This window comes from Marmota monax, unplaced genomic scaffold, assembly GCF_021218885.2.
Source record: "Marmota monax isolate L192 unplaced genomic scaffold, Marmota_monax_Labrador192_F-V1.1 WCK01_AAM20220418_F8-fsc00110, whole genome shotgun sequence".
In the NCBI taxonomy this organism is placed as follows: domain Eukaryota; kingdom Metazoa; phylum Chordata; class Mammalia; order Rodentia; family Sciuridae; genus Marmota; species Marmota monax.
Window position 1 is genome coordinate 742,235 of NW_026694633.1, and position 12,383 is coordinate 754,617.

Consider the following 12,383-nt stretch of genomic DNA (forward strand, 5'->3'; position numbering starts at 1 on the left):
TAAGCTAAGGAGCTAAGAACATCATTGTCACATCTCACTGAATTAGAAATCAGCTTATGACCTAGACACAGATAGTAATCCATATCACACCTATAAAATTAAGGAATAAAACAGTATAATGTCTTAAATCTCCTTAAACTCTGAGAACTTGTGAATTAATGCTCAGCCTGAGTCAATTATAAAATCGTTAATTAATTCTTTGAGTTAATTAATTCAGGGTATTCAAAGTGAATGAGACATTACCCCTACCCTCAAATTTCATTCCAAATGAATACTCATGCTTTCTATCCTATTTCCCTCTTTCAGAAATACACACTGAAGACTTACAAGGTTCTAGCCCCCATTCTACATTGAAGGCACACTAACAAGAAGACTAGCTAGTCCTTGCTTTTTTTCTAAGCAAGGTGGGGATAGCAGAAAACCCTACAAATAAGATAATGTCTGTGATATGTTCTATGAGAAAGAATAGAAGGACTCAAGAGACTAGAGTTAAATAGCGTACTGAAAGCCCTATCTAAGGAGGTAAAATCGGGACTAAGACTGGTGAAAGAACCAGTCATATGAAGAAAGGTCCAAGGATGGAGTGAAAGGTTGCAGCAGAGCATCCTGGACAAGCATATTTTAGAATATACTAAGAAAGGCATGACCTACCTAAGAACAGAGAGGATCCACTTGGCTACAGGGTAGAAAATATGCAGTTAGGAGAGAAGGGTAACCAACTCATATATTGCTGTGTGATGCGTAGAATGAATATAATTTTTTTCTACCTTTCTTGGGAAGTTTTGGAATACTTTTAGGCAGGAAAATCATGTGATGCTATTTAAGTTTTAAATTTATTGAAAGTATGTTTCACTTCCTACAAACTATAAATATAAATAATTTTATGACTGTAAGGATAAACAATTTACTCACTGACTACAAACAGTAGAATTTGATGAGAAGAAATCATAGTAAGATGGTTTGGGAAGGGGTAAAAATGAAATTGGGAGACAAGTGAGAGATGACAGGCAACTGGCTTGGGCTTATCTTGAGCAGTGAAGATGGAAGTGTTTAGGTTTGTGCTGGCTTTTGGAGCTGAAATCAGCAGGATTTGCCTATGAATAAGCTGCAGCCACTCAAGGTGACTCCTAGGTTTCAGGCCTGATCAAGGTTTGGGTGCCCTTGCTATATACAGAGACAGGAAGATGGGGTGGAAGAGGAGTAACTTTTAGCAGGGGGTGCAGAGTATCAATGTACTTGTTGCTAATCACGTAAGTATTACAATGTATATATAGTCACAAATTTTAAAATCTTAGAAAAATTGGAATCCCTTTCTATGCTGGCATCAGTTCAGAATATAAGATTTCTATAACTTGCAATATTTCCGGAACATTTTATTTTATTTCAGGCTACTACCTCTGTCCAGAAAGGCATTTTGCAACTCCCCTCACTGATAAATGTTATTACTTTTTAAAGACTTAACTAAAATGTCACATACTCTCTAACATCTTGCATATCTATATTTTCAGTGACAGTCATTATTCATCATCTCTATTCCTAAATAAAATGCAAATATATATTATTACTGACAGTATGTGCTATCATTAATTACCTATCAATTTCAAAAAATTACATTATTCATACTTTTTATAAATTTATCACTTATGCATTTACATATTTATACAACTGTTTCTCAAAATATAAATTTTGAAGTATCTATATCAGCATTACAATTAATTGTTGATAAATTCAAATTTGAGGGCCTTACCTCAGCCTAAATGAATCAGAATCACTAAGAGTGAGATACAGAAATCAGCATTACATCTGTTTCCCAGTTGATTATGCTCACTTTGAGGTTGGAGAATCTCAGGCCATAGAGACAAGGGTATCACCAGGATTTTCATAGCAAATTATTGACACACACTGATCTGCCCAAATTGATACTTAAATACTTATAAATACTTAAAAGTATTTGGCTATTTATTAAAAATTTGTCTTAGTAACAAATTTTTCATAGCATGCATTATGAATTTATTTTTATCAATATAGTGACTTAAAACAGTTCCTTCTGATTGCCTCAGATAGAAGTTACCAGAATTTTTGAAGCTTCTCTGGAATTTGATGTGAGAATAGGTACCTAATTATAGAGCCAAAATTTTTTTTATCATAACTGGATGGTTTTTCTTCTAAAAAACATTTATAACTGACAGATTCTCAACATAAATGCATATTGAAGGAATCTCAGCTAGCCAAGAGATTTAATCATAGGGTTTCGGGCAAGAGAGCCATATAAATCTTACATAAGTGAACAAATCATATGTAATTAAATATCAGGTTTTAAGAGAGTCTTTAAACCAAGGCAATTAGCTCACTGTGTCAAGGATTCCTCCTCAATTGTAAGCTCCCTAAGGTCTATCAGGAGGACTTAGGTATCCCTTAATTCCCAGGACCTAGCATAGTGTTCACATACTCAACACCAGTGCATTGAATTGCCTTAATTCATGAGTTATCTACTGCAACTTTATGCCAAGTACAGAGTAAAGCAAACATACTTTAAGCATGTGTAAATGAATAACAGAAATGACATAATAATGCTAGTGATGCACACATTAGGAAAATATTACAATGATCATTCGATATGTCAAAATTATCTTATGTAAAAACCATGAAATCATTTTGAAATCAAAATCCCATGGATAACACATACAGCAATTATTAGAACCAAACAACTTGCAAAACCAGTTCTAAGGAATAATCTTAATCTAGGACATTTGTTTTACATATGGCTAAATCCAATCAAGAGTACAAGAAATCTGGTATGAATATACTGCTTCCTGAGTGCATTATGAAATTCAGTGTGTATTTTATAAGGATCACTCAGGATAGACTATCTTAAGCTGCAAGTTGCAAATAGTGTTATCTAACACATTGTTGCAGAAAACAGCTAAGACTAGAATTCATGATTTTGAGAGAAATAATATGTATACTTACTTACTCAATGTTTTAGTTTGGTTTGGTTTGGTCTGGTTTGGTTTTTTTGGAAGAAAAATTCTAGGACATTTAGTTAAAATAATTATAATTGCAAAATCTAATATTCAGGTGCCTAGTAAACTGCTGAGAAAAAAAAATACTAAATAAAATGACCCACAGGGCTGGGGATGTGGCTCAAGTGGTAGCGCAATCGCCTGGCATGCGCACTGCCCGGGTTCGATCCTTAGCACCACATACAAACAAAGATGTTGTGTCCGCCGAGAACTGAAAAATAAATATTAAAAAACTAACTCTCTCTCTCTCTCTCTTTAAAAAAAATAAAAATAAAAAAAATAAAATAAAATGACCCACAAAGATGGCATCGCTACCTTGTATCCAGCCTTACCCTTTTTTTGCTTGTATACACTTGATGAAAGAGACTGGAAACTCTGCACAAGACCACAGGCAACTGCATTATTAGCATGTACACTTAAGCTACTTTCTGGGATCCATTCTCTATCTCCTGAAATGGAAAAATGGTTGAAATAATATAAAGTATAGAATTAGGCAAATCAATGTGATTGGTTTATTATATTATCTTACTGAACGATATTCATCTGAATTAAGGAATACATATTTAAAAAGATGTATTATGAAATAAAGAATCTCATAAAAACCATTAAATTCATAAATCTTGATTAAAAAGAAAAAGTAAACTAAAATTGCAAATATAATCATGCATATTGAAGAGAAATAAATATTTTTTGAAAGATAAAAAATACAACATAAGGTATAATACTTTACACATGAATACACATGTTTAAACACATAGAAAACGAAATAATATAAAAAACACCAAGATCCAGCTTTATAAACAAAATTACAAAATCAAGAAGTAAGGCCTGATGATAGACATCTGTAATTCCAGAAACTTAGGAAGCTGAGGCAGGAGAATTGCACAACTTGAGACAAGCCTGGGCAATTTAGCAAGACCATATCTCAAAATAAAAAATTAAAAAAGGCTGGGTGTGTGGGCTGAGGCTGTAGCTCAGTGGTAAAGTGCTTGCCTTGCATGTGTGAGACACTGGATTCAATCCTTAGCACAACATAAAAATAAATAAAGATACTGTGTACTGTGTGTTCATTTACAACCAAATAAATATATTTTTTAAAAATGGCTGGAAAAAACATAAAAAATAAAAAAATGGCTGAGTGTGTAGCTTAGTGGCAGAGCACTCATGTGTGAGGCCCTGAGTTCAATCCCTAGTACCAAAAAAAAGAAAGAAATGAGAAATTTGAATATATACATGCATATTGAGTCAGTAATTAAAAAAAAAAAAGTTTCTCACACACGAAAAAATCCCAGACCTAATGGCTTTATGGTGAGGTCAGACAAACATTTAAAGAAGAACAAATAACAATCCTTCTTAAATGTTTTCAAAGATCTATAATGCCAGCATTACCCTGACACCAAAGCCACACAAAGACACTACAAGAAAAGAAAGATTTAGACCAATATCTCTTACAAGCAGTGATGAAAGAAATCGTCCACAAAATACTAGCAAACAAAACTCAGCAGCACACTAAAAGGAATATACTACATGACCAGGATTTGTTCCTAGAATATAAGGAATGTTTAACATATGAACATCGATCACATTGATCAGTGTAATACACCAAACCTTAACTGAATAATTGATGTGTAAAATATACTTCACAAAATGCAATACCATCTTTCAATGAAAGCTCTCAGCAAAATAGCAAGAGTTAGAGATTACCACCACATAATCCATTCCATATGAAAACCCAAAGAAAGCATGATGTGTAATAGTGAAATACTGAAAGCTTTTATTTTTTTTTTCAAGCTCTGGAACAAGTAAAGGACAGCTGGCTTTCAACACTTCTATTCAATATAGTAAAATATATCCTGTGAAATTAGGCAAAAAAAAAAAAAAAGAAAAAGGCGGGGGGGGGGGGGTTGCACCCACATCAGAAACGAAGACATAAAATCATCTCTGTTCAAAAATACGATCTTATTTGTTAGAAAACCCTAGAATTTCCACACACACACACACACACACACACACACACACACACACACACAAATTTAAATAGAGATAATAAAGGAACTCAGCAAAATAGGCTAAAAAGTCAACTACATTTCTTTATACTAGCAATGAACACCCTAAAATAGAAATTAAGAAAATAATTTTGTTTATACTACCATAACAAGTAATAAAATATCTAGGACTCAACCAAGGAGATAAAACCTTTACACAATGAAAAATGAAAACATTGATGAAAAAAATAAAAGAAAACATAAATACATAGTCATGGGCATGACCTAGTAGTGCTAAGATGTCAAAAGTACCAAAAGCAATTTATAGACTAAATGCAATCCCTACCAAAAGCTCAATGATATTTTTTGCAGAAGTAGAAAAACCCATCCTACAATTCATATAGAATCACAAATGACCCTGAATAGTCAAAACAATCTTGAAACACAAGAACAAAGCTGAAAGATACCTCCTGATCTTATAATGTACTATAATGACACAGTAATCAAAACAGTGTTGTACTGACCAATGGAAGAGAATATAGAACCCAGAAGTAAACCCTCATGGCAAAATTATTGTTGTTAGTTGACAAAAATTGAATACATTTAGGGTACACAATATGATTCTTTGAAGTTGAATAAATTGTGAAATAGATAAAATTAAGCTAATTAACATATGCCTTACTTCACAATACATACCTTTTTTTTCCTAAACTGGGAATTGAAACCAGGGTCTCAAACATGCCAGGCAAGCACTTCATCATTAAGCAGCTAACATCCCTAACACAACCTGTACTTTTATGTCTGGTAAAAACACTTAAAATCTATTCTTTTAGTCAAATAATTTTTGACACCAATGTTTAGATCATTAAATGGAGAAAAAAACAGTCTATTCAACAAAAGGTGCTAAAAAACCTTAAATCCATATGCAAATGAGTGAATGTGGACTTTTATCTAATATCAACTATGAAAATTAACTAAAAATGGATGAAGATATAAATCTAAGAAATAAAACTATAGAACTCTTAGGAGAAAACAAGGACCAAAGTTTCAAAATATTGGATCTGGAAATGATTTCTTGGACTTGGTATAAAAGGCACATGAAACAAAAGAAAAAAAATAGACAAAAATAACATTAAGAAAAAAAAATTCTTCATCAAAAAATACTACCAGCTGGGCATGATGAAGCATATCCATAGTCCTAGGAACTCAGGAGACTGAGGTAGGAGTGGACAAGTTTGAAGCTACCCTCAGCAACTTAGCAAGGCCCTAAGGAACTTGGTGAGACCCTGTCTCAAAATAAAAACTAAAAAGGTTGGGGATGTAGCTCAGTGGATTAGCACCCTGAATTCAATCCCCAGTACTCCCCACCTCCTCAAAAAAAAAGCAAGTCACAGAATGACAGAGAAAATAACTTGCAAATAATATTACTATCCAGAATTCAAAAAAGAATTACTCAAAAAAACAAAACAAAAAACACCCAACCTGACCAAAAATATGAGCAAGGGATTTGAATAGATATCACCTCATAGATGCCATCCAAATGACTAATATGCATGTGGAAAGATGCTTAGTATCATGAATCATTTGGGAAATGTAAATCTAAACTACAAGTAACTACAAAGACACACCACCTAAGACTCAGGAAGATTACTATCATCCATAAAACCAAAAATAATACTAGTTGTCAAGGATATGGAACAATTAGAATTCTTGAACACTGTTGATGGAAATGTAAATAACTAAGAATCAATAAAATCAACAACATTAAGCTTATTTTCTACATAATTAAAATAGTACAGCCACTGTGGCAAATAGTATAGTAACTCCTCAAAAATCTAAAAATCAAATTACCATATGATCCAGCCATTCTACTTTTGGGTATATCCCCAAAAGAAATGAGAGCAGTATCTTAAGGAGATACCTGTACACATACATGTTCACAGCATCATTACTTACCACAGTGGAAGGCAGGAGCAGCACAAAGTACACTGATGGATGAATGGGTAAAAAAAGTGGTAAACTATACAATGGGATATTATCCAGCCATAAAACAGAATTTTTAAAAGTCTTTTTCTCTAAAAAGTGGCTTTCAAACTATGTCCCATAGAGTCTTGGAAGTTTGGAGGAATTAATAAAAAAGCTGGAATGAGAGAGCTTAATTCAGACCTTCTATCCTCACTTTTGTATATTTTATTTTATTTTTTTAAAGAAAGAAAACTCAGATACATGAAACAACATGCATGAAACTAGAGGATGTTATGCAAGGTGAAATAAGCCAATCACACACACATAAAAAAAAATACTGCATGATTCCACTTATGTGAATGAAGGATAATAATCAAAACAATAAAAGAATAATCAAAACAATAAAAACAGTAGAAGGATGATTGTCAAGGATTGAGGGAAGGAGAAGATGGGGAGTTATTGTTTAATGAGTGTAGAGTTTCAGCTTTACAAGAAGAAAAGGGTTCTGGAGATGGATGCTGATGAAGGTTGTAAAACATTATGAATGCATTTAGAACCAATGATCTGTAAGCTAAAAGATGATTAAGATGCTAAATTTTAAGTGATGTGTATTTTACCGAGATACAGAAGATTAAAGAAAAAAGGAAATTATAGCTATGTCTCAGTAATTTCACAGATCCTAAGATTTTAAGACTTGTTTTTAAGATTAAATTTAAGGATCTTCCTATAATACTTAGCTGATGAAGTAATTCAGAGGGTTTACATTATTTTATAATATAGTGAAGGCCACACTCTAAACTCTGAAAAGAATCTTTCCCCAATTTCATGATAGTCATGTTTTTTTTCCCCCAAATTTTGATAGCAGCATTAGGTGTAAACATACAGTAACTCACACTGAGCTAATTATTTTAGGGAGACAAAAAGGAAGTTATTTTATTCATTGCATAGAATTGTCCAGTATTTCCATCAATGACAACAGACTGTTTTTAAAAAGTGTGTTAGAGATTTGTTAGGTTGGTCCATACGTCATCTGATTTCATGTCCAAATTTACCTGCAAGTGTAATCCTAGTACTGGAATGGTTGCATTCTAAACTATAAGAAGGAATTAAGTTCAGTTTTTCATTTTTATCAAAAGTAAAGAATCTCTCAAGTCCTTGATATGGTTCAGTTATAGGTTTACTTCTGAGGGCTATTTCTTGTAATAACTAGGAAACAAAATATTCAACAAAATTAAGTTTATTTTCTTCTTTATTATAACAAAGAACTGCATTCATTCATCAAACATCTTACCATGTACTCTGTGGCATAAATTATTCTCTCATTAAGTTCTAACAGTGGAGACATAAATAACACAATATTAATAGATAATAAGTTCTGAAGAGTGTATAAACCACAATCATAGTAATTATCTGAATGCTGTCATCAATGCAAGGAGAATGAATATCATAAAATAAAATTAAAATTTCCTTTCTCCCTTCTTTACTTTCTTCTCTCCATGTCTTCATACCTAAATTGTCTGGAATACAGAGTTCCTTTCATATGTGGTGCGATTGACCTAGTATATTGACCTAGTATATTATACATACAATAATTTCAAAGATGCAAGTAAAATACCAGGGAAAATACGTCTGATCTGACAATGGTCAGGGATAAAATCCAAGTTAACAAAACACTCATCTTGAGGCAAATATACAAGCAAGAAAATGAGAAGTAATTAACAAAGTTTATGTAGCTATAAACTAGCAGAATTGGGCTTTGAACATGGGCCTTGCTAATTTGAAACCAAGGCTTATTCCATCACCATATTATTCTGTTTTTGTATATGTTCTTATTCTTGGATAGGATACAACTGTGATTGAATATAACACATGAATATAGTAGGAAGCATATTAGCAAATCAAAAGTGAGAGCTATAGATGGCTTAAGATATAATCACAGTGACTTTCCATATTTAAAAATTCCCTGATGAATCTAATTAATGCCCAAATATAGCCTATTTCAAGGGATTAAAGAATACAAAGCAAATGCTATAACTCTTTGCAAATTTACAAATCATATAAATGAGAAAATATAAAACGAAGCTAGTGACCAATAAAACATGCCATTCAAAGACAAATCTAAATCCATTCTTTTCAGAACATCTTTGTGACTCTCAGATATTGATCAGAACAGAATTCCTTCAGATCTATACGATTGCAAATCTGGAAGTTTTAAAAAGTCTTGCTTTACATATAGGGAAAGTTATACAAGGTTATGTTTTGTTTTGTCCAAACTCACAAAGCTAACTATTAATAGCCATGAATCCAGAACCAAGGACCTCTGACGGGTCCATGTTTTTCCCAAAGCTACCAGTAAGTCCTTCATTCCTCAGGAAAATTCTACCTCATGAAAATTGAAGAGGGAAATTAAGATCCTTACAACTCAATTTGGGTGTCAGGAAATGCTAATCAAGAACATGAATTTTCTTCTGGACACAATAGATACCTAAGTAATTTCTGCTTAGGGAATGGCCTCTCCTAGGATAAAAGGAGATTTTAAAAAAACACTCCAGGTCTCATCATTAAGGTTGAAAAGAAAGTGAATATATTCAAGGGCAAGAATTGGGTCTGCAAACTATGAAGTACCAATTTTTCTGATGTCAACTTTAGAAAGCTCTGCTTACTTTACAGCTCCCCTCTTGGTTGCTTTCTGTTTTGTATGTCTACAGCTTTGAGCTCTCTCTTGCTTTAACCCATTGTAGAAATCAGCCATCTCCTGGAAGATGCTCAACAGAATCTGGGCCACTCAGTCTGAATCCTATTAAGTGGAAGATAATTTCTATGAAACTATTTACACTTTTTTATTCCTCACTTAAAATTATGTTGGAGTGCGTTAAAATATTTTATTTATAGAAAAGCAATTATCAAGTTGCAGACCCTTAAATCTATTGAAGACTCCTTTACAATTCTTTGACAGATTCTTCCAACAAAGTATAAGTTTTTCAATCCAATATCCCCCATGAGAAAAAGTCAGGCTTTACATACAACTACTTTGCTACAGTCCAGAACTACATTCAGACTGACCTAATTGAAATAAACAAGCACCACGTAAGCCATTTTACCACAGTCGCTGTGCTTGATAATTTCAGCAGGTTCAAGCTGGTAAGAACTTTATGTATCCCAGATGTTTACATGCTTTTCTAGATTGTTAAGTGATCTAGGTTTTGTCAGAATATATTATGTTCTGAACAATTTAAAATGTTAAATGGAATAAAACTAGAATGTACCCAAACAATATATACCTTTTACTAAATATCTAAACTTAGTGATAAACCTTATAAACTGATGTTGTGGTTTAGATATGCGGTATCCCCAAAAAGCTCATGTGTGAGACAATTCAAGAACACTGAGAGATGAAATAATTAGATGGTTAGAGTTGTGACCTAATTGGTGGATTAATCCACTGATATGAATTAACTGGATGGTAACTGTAAGCAGGTAGGGTGTGGATGGAGGAGGTATCTTACAGGGAAGCAGCTTTCAGGGTATATATTTTATCACTGGTAAATGGAGTTCTTTCTCTCTCTGCTTTCTAGTTGCCAGGTCCTGAGCTGCTGTCCTTCAACATGCCCTTCCACCATGATGTTCTGACTCACCTTGGGCCCAGAACAATGGATTGGTTGACCATGGACTGAGACCTCTGAAACCATGAGCCCCAAATAAACTTTTCCTCCTCTACATTGATCTTCTCAGGTCTTTTGATCACAGAAATAAAAAAAAAAAAAACTAACTAAATCAATCAAATAGGATGGTATGCTCATATAAAAGAAGTAAAAGAACACTGCTGGGAATTGGGGATGCAATATAAGTCATAGCTTTTCTTGACAGACCATGATTAATTGCAGGAAGCGAAGATGAGATACAAGTTACTGGATTAACTACCTACTGGATTAGTAACCCACTTCCCTTGGAAACTGGATTGGAAAATGGGCAGGGCCTAATAGGCATGCATGTTTCCTTATTCCTGTTCTATTGAACAGAAAGGAATTAAAGGGAAAGCTTTTTACAGTGAATTTATCCAGGAAGACATGGATAACAGAAGCAGGGAAGGATAAGACACCATTGAGAACTTACTGGTAAAGAAGAGGTCAAAATAAAGGAGATTGCCATCTGAAACAGATGCAAATACCTACACAAAAGGAGACTGATATACATGTACAGAGAGAAGGAAATACCTTAGCAGAATAATGAGTTAAATTATTTTAAGGCAATATCCCTGTCCTGATGATATCAAACTCTAGTATCCCTAACCACTAAAGTTATTCTTTTTTCCATGGAGAGAACTGACTACAAGATTGGAGAAACTCACTGGCATGGTTCATTGGAAAACTGCAGTCTCCTTCAGGTGAAGCTTATTCTCTCCCCTTGGAAATATGAGGGCAAAGGAATATGTAGTCCTCTCCAAAACATCACCTGACTATTGATGACATGGACTTGGGACTGTCCTCACCTAAAATTGTGGGTAACTACTGTCTTCCTGAAAAATAGCTAAGGAACAAACATGTTGTACTAAGCCAAAATCAAGACAGTTAGGCTACACTGAATCATTTTAACAACCAGATGGATAATATTAAAAAATTCTCTTTAGGCTCTCAAATAAATCTGTTGAGGATGTTTTCATAAATTTCAATAATGACTTCCTGAATACTTACTATGTGTAAATCACTGTACTCAATTATGTAATCACTCACCACCTTAACAAAAAGCACATTTTTATAATAGTAATTTCAGGAATCAAACGACAGTTAGTAACACTGTAAAATTTTTGTTTTAATTGTGAAGTACTTTTAAAATGTAAATATATGACACATAATTTTGTCAAATTAATATGCTCCAGATATTTGTACCACAAAACCTTTTAGACTTTGTAGATATTTATGTTGACATTAACATATCCTATTCCAGTGCATGTTTCTGATTACTATCATTTCTGAGTGTATTCATAAAAGTTACAATTATCTTAAATGTTTGCAAAAACTGAGCTAGGTTCTCTGGCACTCCTATAATCCTAGCTACTCAGGAGGCTGAGACAAGAGGATCAGGATCGTTACTTCAAGGCCAGGTCAGCAATTTATTTAGACCCAGTCTAAACATAAAAAATTTTAAAAAGGGTTGAGGATGTAACTTAGTGTTAGTGTCCCTAGGTTCAACCCCAAGTATAGAAAGAAAAAATGTCACACTTACACTCTATGTATTTTTTTCACAGTTATATGTTTACATTATATTTTTGATCTGTATCCATGTGTATGATAGAAGTTCCCTTTCATACATTTTAACTGGTACATTGGTTTGCATTTTATATAGACTACCAATGATTATATTACCTGTGGTATTTGTAAAATGTCTTTTATTAGCATTATGGGACATGTAC

At 33.3% G+C, this 12,383-nt stretch overlaps 1 protein-coding gene across 2 annotated transcripts in view; it reads right to left on the minus strand.

The window, feature by feature from the left end:
- The window catches only part of Zbbx (zinc finger B-box domain containing), a 138,454-nt gene that overhangs the window by 27,121 nt on the left and 98,950 nt on the right, over window positions 1-12,383 (minus strand). Inside the window, exons 16-17 of one of the 2 annotated variants that reach the window (XM_058572245.1) lie at window positions 8,026-8,179; window positions 3,356-3,472 (exon numbers count right to left, since the gene is read on the minus strand). In XM_058572245.1, coding sequence (XP_058428228.1) covers window positions 3,356-3,472; window positions 8,026-8,179 — 271 coding nt within the window. The remainder of the gene's footprint in view (window positions 1-3,355; window positions 3,473-8,025; window positions 8,180-12,383) is intronic. The other variant, XM_046422883.2, reaches the window with a different exon arrangement.